The sequence below is a fragment of the Fistularia commersonii genome, chromosome 14 (genome assembly GCF_037954325.1).
Source record: "Fistularia commersonii isolate RoL2024-O1a breed Wild chromosome 14, RoL_Fcom_v1.0, whole genome shotgun sequence".
In the NCBI taxonomy this organism is placed as follows: domain Eukaryota; kingdom Metazoa; phylum Chordata; class Actinopteri; order Syngnathiformes; family Fistulariidae; genus Fistularia; species Fistularia commersonii.
In genome coordinates, this window is record NC_141297.1 from 2,156,023 (window position 1) to 2,174,101 (window position 18,079).

At 47.7% G+C, this 18,079-nt stretch overlaps 1 protein-coding gene across 3 annotated transcripts in view; it reads right to left on the reverse strand.

The window, feature by feature from the left end:
• LOC147226862 (metabotropic glutamate receptor 4-like) overlaps window positions 1-18,079 on the reverse strand; it is a 274,699-nt gene that overhangs the window by 194,930 nt on the left and 61,690 nt on the right. For 2 of the 3 annotated variants that reach the window (XM_086159582.1, XM_086159583.1), the window contains exon 2: window positions 287-1,302. In XM_086159582.1, coding sequence (XP_086015708.1) covers window positions 287-859 — 573 coding nt within the window. In that variant the 5' untranslated portion in view covers window positions 860-1,302. Of the gene's footprint in view, window positions 1-286; window positions 1,440-18,079 lie in introns of those variants that run through there. The other variant, XM_086159584.1, reaches the window with a different exon arrangement.

Below are 18,079 nucleotides of genomic sequence, written 5' to 3' on the forward strand. Positions count from 1 at the left end.
GCCCTGCTGCTAATTTTCTTGACATCCTCGTTACGCTCATTATTGGTCACGGCCAATGGTTTGACTTTTAGTCAGCGTTTTTTTTTTTGGGGGGGGGGGGGGGGGGCGAAAAGAAACTTTATCGCTCCTGTTTCATTTGCTCCGGAACTTGGCAGATTCATTTCATTAACGAAGTGAGCAATGTTGTAATTATCATTTGGCTCTCAGGATAGCGGAAAACATCTTTTTTTGACTAATGCGCTTTTCAACCAGCGGGTCGAAGAAAAAAAAAAAAAAACGCACTGACCTTGAAGAGGCGCAGAATGTTGGCCACCATGATGGACACGGAGCTGGCGGACGCGCCGATCACCCCGACCACCCTCTCCGGCTTGGTGATGATGGGCGGCCCTCCGCTGAGACACTTGACGTCGGTGGAGTCTTTCTCGATCAGCGCCTGGACGAAGGTGAGGGACTGCTCCAGGGCGTGGGTGTCCCGGGAGCAGGTGTCCAGGATACGAGCCCCTAGCGTGATGTTTGGCAGGAGCTCGTTGTCGTTGTTGATGCGATCCAGGGCGAACAGCATGGCCTCCAGCCGGTGGATCCCTTTCTCCTTCTTCAGCTCGCCGCAAGCTTTGCCGTCGTTCCCGCGAGCGTGCACCGGGAACAGCCCGCCAAGGGATATGTCCCCGTCGATGCGGATGGAGTTGAGGTGCGTGTGGCCCGGCGTTTTGGGTTTGGCCGCCGAGGCGGCGGGGAAATAACAAGCTAGCAGGAGCAGCCAGCGGTAGCGGAAGACCCCTGGCGGAGCCATAATGAAAGCCCAAATCCGCCTCCAAACACAAAGTCGGGTCCTTTGAAAATGAAAGAGGTGCGTGCACATAAACCCCCCACACACATGCAAATGTCTCAAAGGTTGGCCGCAATTTTTGCTTTTTTTCCCCCCTCTTTTCTTCAGATAAGAGTCATCTTCAGTAGTCTCCCTGGCATGGTTTCTCCTTCCGACACAAACTCGCTAATTCTAATTATGCGGGGCCGAGGCGCTTTATCTGGCAGCCTTTCTTCTTCGCTGTTTACGTTTCCGCTCCCTGCACCTGAGGAGCGCTCGGCTACACGCCGTTCCTAAACGCCTTGCGCGGGAAAAAAAAAAAAAAAAACGGTCCACAAAGAGACTTTTTTTTCCCCCCAAAAGACAGGAGCCGAAACCAACAAAACAAAGGGTAGCTAGCTTCTCCTCTTTTTCCCCCCCCGGCTCCTCCAGGATCACTCAGCGGCGCCCGGCTGGTCCTCGTCTAGCGCAGATCCACCCGGTGACCCGGCGAACTCCTGCGAAATAACAAAAAAAAAAAGGAGTTTGCATCGAGAGGAGCGTCTCGGAGGTTGAAAAGACAAAGAAAGAGGTTGTTTTTTGCGCGTGGGAGTCGAAAATCCCACATGCGAGCTCGTCCGACCTCTGCGTGCTCAGAGAGGCCCCTTTTATACGCATGCAGAAAGACGGCTGGAACATTAGCGGGGTTCAGGAAGGGGGGTTTCCAATGCACTTTCCCTGAAATTTGAGCAAAGAGGGGCGACGCCCGGGCCGAGGCGTCCGCTAGTCCACTCGGGGGGCGGCAACAAGAAATAATTTCTCCCCCTGCTACGAGTGGAACGGACTCCGCCTGGCGCCTCTCCAGAGCGTTTCCGCTGAAAGATTGCGAAATCAGATATTAAATTAAGGCGCATCAGGGGCGAGTCTCGAACACATCTGCTCTTTGCACATCGGATCCTCGCCCGCCCCCTCCGGTCCACCGGCGCCTTGGATAAACATTGGAGTTCCGTGTGTGTTCTCCTAACAGTGGGTTCGCTTCTTCCTCGCTGATAAACTAATAGAGTATCGGATGGAGAGTCCTTCAGCTCCCCGTTTCCGACCGACACGCATCGGTCAAGCTAGCAACACGCCGCGTTTTGTGCCGGGGCGCTAAAATGGAAGGACGCGGGGAGGCGAGAAGCTCATCCGGGGGGATCGACCGGCGCCGTAATTTTTTCGGGGGCGCGGTCGTCGAAGCGATCTGGGCGGAATGGGAACGTCAACACATCTGCCGGCTTGGTGAATCTCCAATCAAATAGTAAAGAACCCCCCCCCGAGCACCGCAGAGGGAGCCCTGTCATGTGCGGCCCTCCCCAGATCCCTGCCGGGGATCTAAAAGGAGATATTTATATCATCTCGCACGGATCGTCCGTTTAAGACGCGGCGTTCATAATGGATGAAGCCCTCCCCGTCCCTGGAAAGCACCTTGTTGCGAGGCTCAGCTCAGCGGGTGGATGCTGGAGAGCAGCGGGGAAACAAGCAGATGAACAAATGAAAGGGAGTTCCCAATTTTTAGCATTCGTTAGCGATAGCTTATACCGTCTCAGGGAACATAGACGCGTGCAACCATTCACCCTCTCATTCACCCGTCTGGTTAATGTTGGGTCTCCAGTGAACCTCCTGCAAGCGTTTGGACTGTGAGAGGAACCTGGAGGTACTTAAGGTAGATAGCAGGAGAACATGGAGACTCCACACAGGAAGGGAATCTAACCAGGGACCTTCTTGCTGTGCGCGAAACGCTCGGTGGCCTCTGTGCAGCAACGGCAACAACGAACCTTCCTGCAGCACTCACCCTTTCCATCATTTACAGTAAAGATTTACTCAAAAGGTAAAAAGCAACATGACAAAAGGAAAATATGTTTTTGCGCAGCTGATCCTTTCCATCACTTTTACAAGATCTTCTTCTTCTCCTGTGGGCTTTTCCCTTCAGGGGTCCCTTGTCCATCTAACCCTATTCTGGATCCTCCTCTCTCACACCGACTAACTTCATATCCTCTCTCACGATGTCCATGAATCTTCTCTATGGTCTTCCTCCAGACCTCCTGCCTGGCAGCTCCACCTTCGGCAACCTTCTACCCAGATCTCAGTCGTCACGTTGTCTCGGTCATACATGTCCTGCACCCCAGAGGCAAATTCTTCTTCTCCTTCGAGCTTTTCCCTTCTCAGTCTGTCTTCTCTGACCTTCTCTCCAAAATATCCAACTGATGGACTCATTCCTGATCCTATCTATCCTTGTCACTCCCAAAGAGAACCTCAGCATCTTCATCTCTGCGACACAGCATGAACACAGAACACAGCATTGCTGCTCTCACCACTGTCTAGTCCACCTTTCCTTTCATTCAGTTTTCTATCTCTTCATAACCCTGACACTTTTCTCCACCTGATCCAACCTGCCTGAACCCGTTTCTTCACCTCTTCTCCACACTCTCCTACACTCTGGACTGTTGACCCCAAGTACCTGAAATCCTCCAGCTTCTTGATCTCCACTCCCTGTAGCCTCACCGTTCCACCCGGGTTCCTCTCATTCACTCAAATATACTCTGTCTTGCTGCGACCAACCTTCATTCCTCTCTTTTCCAGCACATCCATCCACCTCTCTAGATTTTCCTCAACCTGTTCCTTGCTCTCACTACGGCTCACAATGTCATCTGGCAACATCATGGTCCATGGAGAGTCCTGTCTTACCTCATCTGTCAGCCAATCCGTCACAATTGCAAACAAGAAGGGCCTCAGAGCTGAACCTCGGTGAAGTCCCACCTCAAACAGATGAACCACGTAAACGCTAGAAGGGGTTCCCGATAGCGCCCCGTTTGATCCAATAATTCGTTAGCGATGCGGCTTATCCTGCGCTAATTGTCATGGTGGCGGCTGGAGGCCCATCTCAAGGCCACGTCTTGACACGTCTGGACAATTTTGGGTCACCAATGAACCTCCAGCAGGCGTTTGGACTGTGGGAGGAACCTGGAGAACCCGGAGGAACCCCATGCAGACACATGGAGACTCCACACTAAAGCGCCTCCTTTCCATCATAGATTTTTCTCACAAAAACGGTTCCGGTGTTGTCGGCGACCGTTTCGGTCTTTTCCGGCGGCGGGGTTGTAAAACGACATCGTCCGATCGTCTTCCGCTGACGGAGGGAGATGAAGGGAAGAAGCCGCGGGCCGGTTCTTCTCATCCCGGCGTCCTTCGTCATTTAGTCGGCGAACTAATAAAGCCGCGACTGAGATAATAGCAGAGCGGCGGCAAAGAAAAACAACCCGGACCGACAGCTTTGAGCGCGTGGAACGGGGTTTTCTAGAAACGAGACACCCCGGCCGTTCACCCTTGAGTCGGCCGGACGGGCGAAACGTATAAACATCAGCTGTTCGTCGAGCACTCACACACACACACACACACACACACACACTTTTTCCTCATCATTTGCAAAATCTCCCGCGTTGACTCAGAGATGAAGCAAAGCTCGGGCCGTCGGTCGCTGTGGAGTTTGGTCGTTACTAATCCCGTTAGACGACATGAGACGTGATTTCATAGAACAGCTCGAATACACGGGTTTAACCGTTTCGCCGCCGAATCTCGCTAAACTCCCAAACATACTAATAATAATAATACATAAGATTCGTATAGCGCTTTTCATGGCACTCAAAGACGCTTCACAAGTGAAAACAGAAGACACAGACCATGCACACAATTATTGGGAAGAAGTCCATGATTACGGAGTGTGGCGGGATCTGGAGTTTCGAGAGGCTAGCTAGCCAGCTAGCCTGCTCAGGTCGCCGTCGGGATCCAGAGTTTCGAGAGGCTAGCTAGCTAGACAGCCGGCTCGGGCTGGCCAGCCAGCCTGCTCAGGTCGCCGGCTAGCTAGCTAGCCAGTCGCCGTCGGGATCCGGAGTTTCGAGAGGCTAACTAGCCAGCCAGCCAGCTCAGGTCGCCTGCTAGCTGGCCAGCAAGCGTGCTCAGGTCGCCGTCAGGATCCGGAGTTTTGAGAGGCTAGCTAGCCAGCCAGCCTGCTCGGGGATTCTGTGTAGCGGACGGCTGGAACATAAACGGACGAGGCGTCGGAAGAGTCATTCAAAGCCGATTGGGGACGGTTTGATGATTTTAAAAAGAGGAGCAGCGCTCACTCCATTGCTAAATGCTAAGTTTAGCAATGAAGTGTAGCAAAGTGTGTAGCCAGTAAGTAAATGATACAACAACAAATGAAAACTCTTACACACCACTGGTTGCATGGCAACACTGCTGGCTGCAGAGTTGAAGATGAGTGTATTTTATTTATTTTATTTTTTTTGCTGATAAATACTAGGTGATGATATGATGTTATTGGTATATTTGCATAAAGTAATCAGTTACTTTTGGGTCAGGTGTGTGTGTGATTGTTTGGATAAAAGATGGTCAAGAAGGTGAACGGCATCTGCTGGTTCATTATCAGGAAAATTTTAATAAAATCATTTTTCAATCATTATTTTTTCAAGGTGTATCTTTTTTTTTTTTAAACTGATCATCTAATTAGTTTTTCTTTTTTTTTTTCTTATTAAAAAGTAATCAGTTACTTTCGGGTAAGGTGTGTGATTGTTTGGATGAAAGATAGTCAAGAAGGTGAACGGCAACTGCTGGTTCATTATCAGGAATCATTTTAATAAAATCCTTTTTTAATCATTATTTTTTTAAGGTGTTTCTTCTTTTCTTTTTTTGTTTTTTTAAACCTATCATCAAATTATTATTTTTTTTTTTTTCTTATAAAAAGATAACAAAAGGTGTCCCTCTGCAAAGCTCTAAAAATAAGAGTTAGCATTTGTGAGCCGGATCAGCTTTTCCAGAGCAAGACAATTATTTGTAAAAATAAAAATTGTTCTCGATTTAGTGGCATTCATTGGCACAAACACACACACACACACACACACACACACACACACACACACACAAACACACACACAGACACAACCGGTTGCACGGCTGCGAAGTTGAAGATTTTATTTTGCTTTTGCTCAGATTGAAATTAGGTTGTGATATGACATTATTGGTTTATTTGCATTTTTGAATTTCCTATGTGTGTGTGTGTGTGTGTGTGTGTGAGTGTGTGTGTTTGCAGGGGGGGGGGGGGGCACGTGGGAGCCAAAAGTCTCCCTTTTCTTCAGCGCCACACACACTTTGTTCTGACATTTTAATTGAGAGCAATTTACTTCGAATTCGCTACAAGCGTGGACAAGTTTAATGTCCTCCCGGGAGTCGCCCTCGGGGATTTATCTGAGTCTTGAAAAAAAAGGATTAAATTCTTAAAGGGACACATAATAACTGCCTGTGAAACACTTTAAGAAAAGTATAAATTTCCTCGCCGTACGCCAGCGATCAAAGACCTCCGACGGCCGTTCTTGAATGCGCGATCGACCGCCGGCTTCCGTGAAACGCGTGGCCTCGAAATGCAAGATCCGAGTTATTATTTTAACCAAAAAATGAATGGAAAGGCTTTTGTTTGCCTCGTCTGAGTTTCTAACTTCACGTTTTCCTCCAGACGTCCAACCTCAGCATCCTTCACCTCCTCCGTCCATGTCCAAACCATCGTCGTCTGGTTGTATCTCCAGAACATCTAGCATGTCTAGCATCTCTCCGTCCTCCCAAGGAGAACCTCAACATCTTCTCAAGTTCTCCTCAAACTAGACAGCATCCCTCGTCTCACCGCCGTCTTCTCCAACTTTTCTTAGATTTTTTTTTTTTTTGGAACCGACAAATCCTGCGTGAAGGTCAAGACAACGCAAACAAGAGGAGAATCTGAGATGCCTTCAGACCGTTGGACCTTCAGAAGGTTTCTCAAACACCCTCCAGGACCAACTTCTCTGGGAAGCTTCAAAAAAAAAAAGCTGCACGTGCACGGTGGAGCACGGGAGGGTTCAGCCGGCTGTTGTTGCCACGGCAACTAAAAAACTATCTAAACCAGGGGTTTCTAACTGATTTTGGTCCTGGTGGTCACACACGGCACAAATTGTAAAAATGTAAAATCATAGCGTAATTACCTAGAAGTCACACAAAGTCAGAATGTTTCCTTTGTTTTAGCGTAAATAAGTTAGATTGTAAAAATCGTTCTACGTAACAAACTGTTCTTTTAAAAAATACGAAAAACGAAGAACAACCTGAGATTCATTAAGAAAAGCTTATCGTAATTTCCAGACTATTGAGCGCACATCAATATTAGCCGCACCGGCTAGCCGGTCGCTATCTCGGACTTCCTCCTGCGCGATAAAACCGTCAAAGTCGTCTTCTTCGGTGTCGGAGTTGAACGGACTCAGAATTTCCCGGTCATTTCAGCGGTCCGATGTGACGAGGATAAACGTTTTAGCGCCGTGAAGCTGGTTAGCGTCCCCCCACCCATAAAAGTCCATATATTAGCCGCATCGTTGTTTACGTGAAAAAAGTTGCTGCTTATCATCCGGAAATTACGGTAATTTCAACAACCACTATGTCTTCTCACTTCTCCGTGCATTTTTTTGTCGAATTTTTCGCCGAAACTTGCTGCAATCACACCAAACACACGGGTTTCTGATCAACCTCAACCAACAAATAAGAAGTTGTCCATTTTTCTTGGAAACCCCTAAACTCCATGTCCGTTTGTATCTTTTGTTGACATCTTGCTGATGAGGGTGTCGGACTAAAAGGAAAAGGAGGTACATTTCTTGTAAAAATGCTATTTACAGACCCGGAAGCCACATTTCTGCTGTCTGCTTTAAGTTCTGAGTCACATAGTGTTGTGCCGTGTTGCGCAAATTTTATTTCAAAGATGTCGTTCGTGATTTTTATGTAGTTTTTCAAATTGTAGATTTTTTCCACGGGCCGGATTGGACCCCCTGGCGGGCCGGTACCGGGCCGCAAGCTGTACGTTTGACTCCCCTGTCCCAGAACCTTTTTAGACTGGATTTTTTTTTTGTAGGTTCCATTGGAACTCATGCGATGGACGTGATTGGTGGATCTCATAAGCCACTACCACTACTGGATACTTCTTTTGGGGCGCCATTTTTAAAAACGACGTTTTGAAACCGCTAGTCAGGAGCGTTCCTGTTGAATCACATGAAAACCGACGACCGTGACTGTTGGTGACGGTTGCCATGGCGACGAGTGACATCCCCACCCCAAGCTGCGATGCTATATTTATTTACCTCTCGCAAGCGCATGTGTTGTGAAGGTGAACGTGCGCGCAGGAGGGAGCGTGGGAGTGACCTTTTTTTTTTTTTTTTTTTTTTTTTGTCATTTTAAGTCGGTGTGAAATGTTCCCTGCGAGATGATGGCGCCCAAAAAAAAAAAAAAAAAAAATAGCAAGGATGCAGGGGCGTAAAGGAGATTTTATTTCACGCACCGGAACTCGATATAAGGCACTCTGGATTCATACCTTCCCAATAGCGGACATTAGACTCCTAGCTGAAAGCTAATTACGCCGGCCATTAGCCCGCTAAAAGACACGAGGAGCCCGTTCTCGATGCCGTCGTGAACATTTTTTTTCATGCAAAAGTGGAACAATCGCAAACAACCGGGTCAGCGGGACAGCCGCGCTGCCCAAACTCAAACCGGGGAGATAAAGTGGTTCAGTGACGGCGCTCGTAATTCGGTTCGCTAGCACGTTAAATTAAATTTGCCCGTTGAAGTGAAACGCCCAGGATTTGTTACGTGATTTTAAATAAGAAAAATTTACTTTAGAAATAGCAAATGCTGGATACACAAATAATATTACACAATAAAAGAGATAATATTACATAATAAAAGAGAGAAAATGAAAAGGAAATAAATTGTGTTTTTTTTTAAGTGTATGTAGCTCAAAGAAGTAGATACTCTACAAAGAGGTAGAGAGAAGGTAATCTTGTTCTGAAATAAAGGAAAATAAAATGCAATCATCTTCAACTCCGCAGTCGGCAGTGTTGCCGTGCAACCAGTGGTGTGTATATGTGTGTGTGTGTGTGTGTGTGCGCGCGTACAGAAAATGCCCATAAATCAAGAACAATTTTCATTTTAACAAAAGTTTGGCTTGCTCTGAAAAAGCTGACCCAGCTCACAATATCACCTGCAAGCTGTTTTTTTTTTTTTTCGTGTGTGCGTATTTTCATTTGTTGCTTCGTACTTAACGTTCCGGATGCACACTTAATGCTACAACGTTTTGCTAAATGTAATTTCTTGACCATCTTTCATCCAAAGAATCACACAAACCTGACCAAAAAGTAACTAATAACTTTATGCAAATAAACCAATTACGCCATGTCATTAACTAATATTTCTCTGAAAAAATAAAAATAAAAAGGACTCTGCAGCTGGTTGTGTTGCCATGCAACCAGTGGTGTGTGTGTGTTTTCATTTGTTGCTTTATCCTTAACTTACTGGCTACACACACACATGCTACAATGTGTTGCTAACTGTAACATGCACACTTTGCTACACTTTGTGGCTAAACTTAGCATTTAGCGAAGTTTGACGTTGACGTTCCAGCCGTCCGCTGCACCGACTCCCCGTTCATGCGTGTTTTTCCAGGTTTCTCTCTGGGCTAGCTAGCTAGCGGCGCGTCTTTGAATGCTACTTTCCGGCGGCCACGTCTTTGTCAAACGCTCCTAACTCACATCTAGGTTACGATCACAAAGTAAAAAGTCCACCGAGTGACGGCGGGAAACTCGGGAAACTAGCAAGTTGTCGCGTTTGCCAGTTCCTGTGTTTATGTTTGGGAGTTTGGCGAGACACCTGCTAGCTGTTTTTTTTTTTTTTCATGTGTGCGCATTTTCATTTGTTGCTTCATACTTAACGTTCTGGATGCACACTGAATGCTACAACGTTTTGCTAAATGTAATTTCTTGACCATCTTTCATCCAAACAATCACACACACCTGACCCAAAAGTAACCAATAACTTTACGCAATTAAACCAATTACGCCATGTCATTAACTAATATTTCTCTAAAAAAATAAAAATAAAAATAAAAAGGACTCTGCAGCTGGTTGTGTTGCCATGCAACCAGCGGTGTGTGTGTGTTTTCATTTGTTGCTTTATCCTGGCTACACACACATATGCTACAATGTGTTGCTAACTGTAACATGCATACTTTGCTACACTTTGTGGCTAAACTTAGCATTTAGCGAGGCAGTGAGCGTCGCTCCTATTTTCAAAATGATAAAACCGTCTCCGCCCAGCTTTGAATGAGTTTTCCGGCGCCGTTCCAGCCGTCCGCTGCACCGAATCCCCGTAAATGCGTGTTTTTCCAGGTTTCTCTCTGGGCTAGCTAGCTAGCGGCACGTCTTTGAACGCCGCTTTCCGGCGGCCACGTCGTTGTCAAACGCTCCTAACTCACATCTAGGTTACAATCACAAAGTAAAAAGTCCACCGAACGACGGCGGGGAACTCGGGAAACTAGCAAGTTGTTGCGTTCGCCAGTTCCCGTGTTTATGTTTGGGAGTTTGGCGAGACTCAGCGGCGAAACGGTTAAACCCGTGTATTCGAGCTGTTCTATGAAATCACGTCTCACGTAGTCTCACGGGATTAGTAACGACCAAACTCCACAGCGACCGACGTCCCGAGCTTCGCTTCATCTCTGAGTCAAGACGGGAGGTTTTGCATATGATGAAAAAATGTGTGTGTGTGTGTGTGTGTGTGTGTGTGTGTGTCCCACTTTGCCCAGACTCATTTGCCATGAATCATCAATGCAAGAAGAAAAACAAGATCAGGCTTTGAGGGTTTCCATCAAGGAGCCTCAAAGTGTCCACGGTCTCGTGTGAACGTCCGTGGATCAGACATGGAGGCCAGAACTTTGGCGGAATCCTCCGAGCAAATCCGATCTGATCGTATTTCTTCTTCCCGGACGGGGCTGTTTGACATCAACAAGTGCGTTGCCGCGCGTTTCGATGCGTATCGACCGATAAGCGTCCGACAGAGTGAATTTCCTGTTTCCTGTCAAACGGCGTCGGTTGTCCATGCTTCACCGGGCCGTGAAAAGGAGATGGTCTAGAAGATAAGGCTGCCATCGCGAGAGAGTCGAAGCACCAAAGGTCAAATTGCGGAAGGATGAGATTTGTCGGCCGGGCGTTAGCATTAGCGTTGGCGTTTTCGCCTCAAAGCGAGAAGGTCCCTGGTTGGATTCCCACAGGAGGCCTTTCTGTGCGGAGTCTCCATGTTCTCCACGTGTCTACATGGGGTTCCTCAGGGTCCTCACAGTCCAAACACATCCAGGAGGTTCACTGGAGACCCTGCATTGTCCCGACGTGTGAGGGAGAGGGTGAATGTTTGTACATTTCGAAAGTGTCCCCTGTGATTGGTCCAGGGTGACCCCGCCTCTCGCAAAGTGATAGCTGGGATTGGAGTGAATGGATGACGTGAAAAAGCAAAGAACTGAAAATAAATAGTGTAATTCATTGTCTTAACATTCATGGCACATAATTAGCATCAATAATAAAAATAATAATCTTCTTTTTTTCTTCTCCTGCCTGGCAGCTCCACCTTCAGCAACCTTCTACCACCATGGTTTGGACATGAGCAGAGGAGTGTTCATGTCCAAACCATCTCAGTCGTGAGAGCAGCAATGCTCAGAAGGATGCATTCATTTTTTCTTAAAGCGGATCCTTCTCTTGGGTTGATGTGGTATCTGGTGATGGGGTTCACCTTGGACAGGCAGACCACAGGCCCAAACATAGAGACATACAATCATTCATATATCTGGGCAACTTCTTCATTTCCAAACCAACCTCGGTCATCATTTTGTCTCGGTCATACATGTCCTGCACCCCTGAGACAAATTTTCTCATCCTCAGAAGTAATGAGGATAATTTACACCTTGTTTTTTTCCCCTGTTGGGGGGGGGACCCATTATGTTTCCTTTAAAACCCAATGAAACAGAAGAGTGTTCATGTCCAAACCATCTCAATTATCACTGTCGCTGTCATACATGTCCTGCACCCCCGTGACAATTTTTTTTTTCCTTTGGGCTTTTCCCTTCAGGGGTCGCCACAGCGAGTCAACCTTCTCCATCTAACCCTATTCTCTGTGACCTCCTCTCTCACACCGAATAACCTCATATCTTGTCTCACAACGTCTATGAATCTTCTCTTTGGTCTTCCTCTGGACCTCCTGCCTGGCAACTCCACCTTCAACAACCTTCTACCCAGATCTTCAAGATGTTTTGGACGTGAACAGAGGAGCGCTCATGTCCAAGCCATCTCAGTCGTCACATTGTCTAGGTCATACATGTCCTGCACCCCTATGACAAATTCTTATTTTCTTTTGAGCTTTTCCCCTGAAGGAAACCTTCTCCATGTAACCCTATTCTCTGTATCCTCCTCTCTCACACCAACTACCTTCATATCCTCTCTCACTACATCCATAAACCTTCTCTTTGGTCTTCCTCTAGACCTGCAATTCCAGCATCTGTCTACCAACATATTCACTATCCCTCCTCTGTACATGACCCAACCATCTCAGTCTGGCTTCTCTGATCTTCTCTCCAAAACATCTAACTGATGGACTCATTCCTGATCCTATCCATCCTGGTCACTCCCAAAGAGAACCTCAACATCCTCAATCTCTAGAAACAACTCCCGGCTGCCAGATGCGTCCTCGAGCCCCATCGCCGAAAGGAAAAGGTTTCTCATGTTTCCTCTCCCGATCCGGGGAGCGTCTCCGAAAGCGTTGGTCGCAGATAGGTTTGTCATGGACAGCCGGCACTTCGACGGCGGCCGCCGTCGCCGAACGACAGCACCGGGGCGAACCCCTAATTGTGAGGAATCGCGAATTTCGAACGGTACGTCTGGGCCGCTAAGTATAGCCCGGGTTTATCGGCGCTCCTGGAAACAGCAGCCATGAATACTGCATCCCCTCCGGCTGCCGCCGCCCTGTCAAAGAGGGTTTCAGTGTTGAGGTACGCTTGAATGGATAAAGTGGGAGTTTTATCATGAGAACGCCGCCGCCGCTCACTTCTCCTCTGCATCACCGCGGGGACGCGAGGGGGGGATCCGCCTGGTTCTGAGGGACTTAAGGCGAAATCGCTCTGAAACGAAGAAGACTTACGCCGTTCGAGGCTCCTGAATCTTTCTTTTTCTCTTTCTCGGATGATCACCTGCGTGAAATGAGGTTCAGGTAAGGAGAGGGTCGGCCCGGGAGTCGCGTCCTATTACCCGTGACGAGGACGTATGGGCTTCCCGTGCTTGTAGGGTTTCCTCCGACACTCCAGGAACATGCAGGAAGTGAATGGTCGAACGTCTCGAATGGGAACCCCTTTCTCTACAAACCTCGAGACGCGTCTATTTCCCACAAATGCGGAAGTTTTACTATTCAGATATAGACTGCTGGACTACAGATGGAAATTAGCTATGAGCTACAATCTGGTACAAACATCTCTGCCTCTGTGCTTAATGTAATTGTACACTGTCCTAATAAACTTTTAAACTAAAAAAAAACGAGCTAAAAGAGTTCCAAAGTTCGTCAAAAATGACGTGTTTTAACGCATCTGTGTTTGACGCTAAATTAAGCTTTGCTATTAACCCTCTCCAGGCAGATGTTGCAGATTTGCGACAGCTAAATGCTACTTAGCTAATTACGCCACAACTTAATTTGAGCCTGAGAGGGTTAAGATCAAACTTTCTGGATACCCGTCGGGGAAATTTGACGCAATTAAGTCAAATCGAATACTTTTACCGAGTGATTGTTTGATACGACGGCGGAATAAATATTCCAGTCTTCGTAAAAATCTCTTTTGGTGAATGCAACAGGTCTTCCAGTGTTGGAATTACCGCTGCAGCCTGGAGGAAACAGTCCAACTGTGTTTTACTCGTTTAAAAAAAGGAGGCTACATCCGCATCCCCGCCATGTTTTCCACCTGGGCATCTTTCGCTCTGGCACGGTTATCGGTTGAAATATTCATAACTTTCGGAGATTTTCGGAGATTTTCGAAAAAAATGGGTCTTTTTTTTTTTAAACAATGGCTTGTGCTGCGTAGACGCTTCCAGCGAGAAATGGATGATACTGTCTTTGACTTTTGTGGTGTTTAATTTGGGGGTTTCTATATTGTTCTATAGAAAAGTTCTGAGAATTCACTTTCAAGAACTGAATTTTGTGCCATGAGCGACTTTTAGTTTTTAGTGGCTACTCAAATTGTCACTTTGCTCATTATTTATTCCTGTATATTGGGAAATATGAAGTTTCTTTTTTTTTTTTAGATTATACTTTATACTTTTACACTTCAGAGTTTATGTATTCTATTTATTTTTTATGCGTATTTTTAGCTTGTCTTGTCCTTGGATGTGTTGCTGCTGCTGCTGCAACACAATTTCCCAAGCTTGGGATCATTAAAGTGCATCTTATCTCTGAAGTGCACCTTCAGCGCCACACTCTGAAACAAACCACCGAAGAAGAAGAAGAAGAAGAAGAAGACTTGGACAACGTGGAGGTGGAAGCTGCCGCAGCGCTCATGGAATAATAACCGTGGACTGTCAGATGGTTTGGAGTGTTTTTATCTTCTCCCTGAAGAACCCCATTAGCTGTTAGCTAACTCCGCACTTATTTTGGTCCAAATGAAGCTTAGTAGGACCTCTTGGATCCGTCCATTTTGGCGCAACAAAACGGCCGACAAGTGGATAGTTTTTAAAAATGGCGCTCCACAGTCTACAAGAGGTATCTGGCAAGGGACCTGTGAGGTCCACCAATCACCAAGCATCAAATGAGTTCCACAGGAACCGTAAAGAACCCTTGCCGTAAGACGCCTCCGGAACCCGAGGTGCCTCTGCTCTCTGAACGCACCGAGAACTGAACTGAAAAGTTCCAACAGACCGAAAGGTGGCCGTTACCGCCGGACGGAGATTGAACGAAAAAAGCTACCTTTGTTTCCGGAGTGGCCTCCAACGCCCCCGTCTCCGCATGTGGACTGCTAGCGAAGCCTAATGAAGCGCCGCCTGAATGATCCGAACGGGTGTCGTGAGGTCACGGCGGCGAGGCCTTAATAACACATTTCCCTCCCGGTGCACATACCGGGACTGACACCCCTTGTTTCCTTTGCCCTCTACGCAAGTGCTCGGACGAGCGCCGAGGAATATTAATCTCCCTTGTTACGCCGGCGTAGCTGTCGCTTCCGTTATTTTCCGAACCACCAATATCCTGACATCCGGCGACTTCATCGATGTTTAATGTTTAGCATGATCTGCGTCCTAAAGGGTGATATTTAATGTATGTTCGGAGTGAATAATGTATTCGTGCCCCAAGTGCTGATGCATGTACAATTATACTTAATTACACAGGTAGCTTTTATTTAACATCCAGATAAACAACGATTTTATTTTCCCGGGTAATCGCCGTGATGTCTCGTCGCTGATTTTGCGGAGTATCTCACAAAAAAGATGAATAAAACGAGAAAAGAGAAGGGAGGAAACTGTGTTGTCGCCAGATATCAAATATATATAACCAACAGAATTCATTACATGACTGTCACGGGAGTAAAACGATCCCTGAGATGGAATTTTAATTAGCGACGTAGCAGCATATACAACAATCAACGTCGCCAGAAACGTTCAGCAAACGCAAAAGGACGGGTCAGGTTGCGTTTCCTCGAAGGAAGCGGATTTCCCGTCAGCCCGTCGCCGCCTGGTCCTGGCGGACCGGAGCATTCCTTTCCCAGAGATGCACTTCAGGCTTCTGGAGGTCGGCCTCAGAGCGCGCCGCTGCGTGCTAGCTCCGCGGCAGTAGCTCTGTGGCGCTACCTCGGCGGTGGCAGCTCCACAGTGCTAGCTCCGCGGACCGACCGCCGTCAAATGATATCCGGATTGGAATTTTAAATGCTCGGTAGAACAATTATCATCCCCAAAAACATTCACCGAAGCAGACGTTTCCTCGCAGGAAGCGTATTTCCTGTTTCCCCTTCACCACCTTGGACTTTGGACTGCGTTGCTACATGCAAGCTCCGCGCGTTAGCTCTGCGTTGCTAGCTCTGTGGCGGTAGCTCTGTAGTGCAAGCTCTATGTCACTAGCTCCACGGTAGTCGCTATGCGGCGGTAGCTTCGCAGCGGTAGCTCTGCAGCGCTAACTCCACATTGAGCCGAGACAGATACGCTTTTTGTATCAAACCTTGGCTTGTCAACACTGCAAACACGACCAACGGAATTCATAACATGATTGTCGCATGAGTAAATCAAATAGCCAAGATGGAATTTTAGTAGAAGCAAACACAACAATCATCATCGCAGGAAACCTTCACCTCATAGGAGGTGTCACCACTTTAGACCACATCGCTACATGCTAGCTCCACGGCGGCAGCACCAGAGCAATAGATCTGCGGCACTAGCTCTGTGGCGCTAACTGCGTTGCTGACTCCAGGGCGGTCGCTCTGTGGTGATAGCTCTACGGTGCTAGCTCTGAGGACCAACCGTTGTCAAATGATCTCCGAGATGGAATTTTAATTGGCTGCATAGAAGCATATTCAACAATTATCATCGCCAAAAACATTCACCAAAGCGGACAGATCACGCCGTGTTTCCTCGCGGGAAGCGGATTTCCTGTCGGCCCGTCACCACCTTGGACTTTGGACCACGTTGCTACAAGCGAGCTCTGTGGCGGCAGCTCCATAGTGAGGGAACAACATCGCTGGCTCCACAATAGTTGCTCTGCGGCCCTAGCTTCACAGCAGTAGCTTCACAGCATTAACTTCGCAGCATTAGCTTCGCAGCATTAGCTTCGCAGCGCTCACTCATTGGCGGTGGCTCCACATCTAGCCGAGACAGATACACTGTTTGTATCAAACCCTGGCTTGTCAACATTGCAAACACAACCAACGATTACATGATTGGCGCGTGAGTAAAACGATCTCCGAGATCGAATTTTAATTTGCGGCGTAGAAGCAAACTCAATAATCATCGTCGCAGGAAACCTTCACCTCGTAGGAGGTGTCACCACTTTAGACCACGTCGCTAGATGCTAGCTCCACGGCGGCAGCACCAGAGCAATAGATCTGCGTCACTAGCTCCGCGGCGGTAGCTCCACAGCACTAGGTCTGTAGTGCTAACTCCGGGGTGGTCACTCTGTGGTGCTAGCTCTGTGGCGCAAACTCCGTGGTGGTCGCTCCGTGGTGCTAGCTCTGCAGCGCTAACTCCGCGCCGGTCCCTTCCTAGTGCTAGCTCTGTGGTGCAAACTCAGTGGTGGTCGCTCCCTGGTGCTAGCTCTGTGGCGCAAACTCTGTGGTGGTCGCTCCTTGGTGCTAGCTCTGCAGCGCTAACTCCGCGCCGGTCCCTCCCTGGTGCTAGCTCTGCGGTGCTAACTCCATGGTGGTCGCTCCGTGGTGCTAGCTCTGTGGTGCAAACTCAGTGGTGGTTGCTCCCTGGTGCTAGTTCTGTGGAGCAAACTCCGTGGTGGTCGCTCCGTGGTGCTAGCTCTGCGGCGCTAACTCTGCGGTGGTCGCTGCACGTTGAGCTGCGCCAGCACTTTCTGTATCAAAGCCTGGCTTGTCAACACTGCAAATACCAACCTTTCGGGCAAACGTCCTACTCCTGTCATCGTTCCTTTTTAGCGCTATCATTACTAAGAGTCTCGTGTAGAGCCTGGCTTCTTTTTTTTTTTTTCTTTTTACATTATCTGCCAACACTCAAATCTTTCCCCCTATTTTACATTCATCTCTTCTTAGAGGGATCCGTGCAGCTTCAAAGTGTACCCAGTCAGCCTGCGGTCTAATGACTCGGATTTAATCCCCAGTCAAAAGCCATGTTTTTACCCCTTCTTCCTCTTGTCACATGTGCGGGCTGCGTAGCTGGAGCGTGGCCGAAAGAGCATGTCATGACTGTGTTGGGTTTGGGGAGGTGGTGGTGGTGATGGGGGGGGTACAGGAATATAAACAGTGAGTCAAAGGATAATAGTTCATAAGCTCTGCATCGGCGTTAATTAGGTTGCCACTGTGCACGTATTAAAACCTGCCACTTTCTTGACAGGATGTGTCTTGCGCACAATTAGAGGCTACAGTTTTGCGCCGCCGGCCTCGTCGCTCCGCAATGACTGCCGAATCGAGACGTTTTTTTTTTTTTGTTATTTTTCTTTCCCGTGCGTGACTCAATCCAGCACGAATAGAAATAGAAAGGCGAGATGTTCGATCGTAATCCATGCCCCTGAATCGCCATGATACTAATATTGATAATATGATTTATTTAACATTCGTGCGATCTTAACATTGTGTTTACCCCCTTTGTCTTATGGGTCAAAAATGACCCATAAGACAATCTCTGTACCCTAGTGGTGTACAGCCCACATGGAAACATAAACAAAGAAGAAGTATCACTTTTT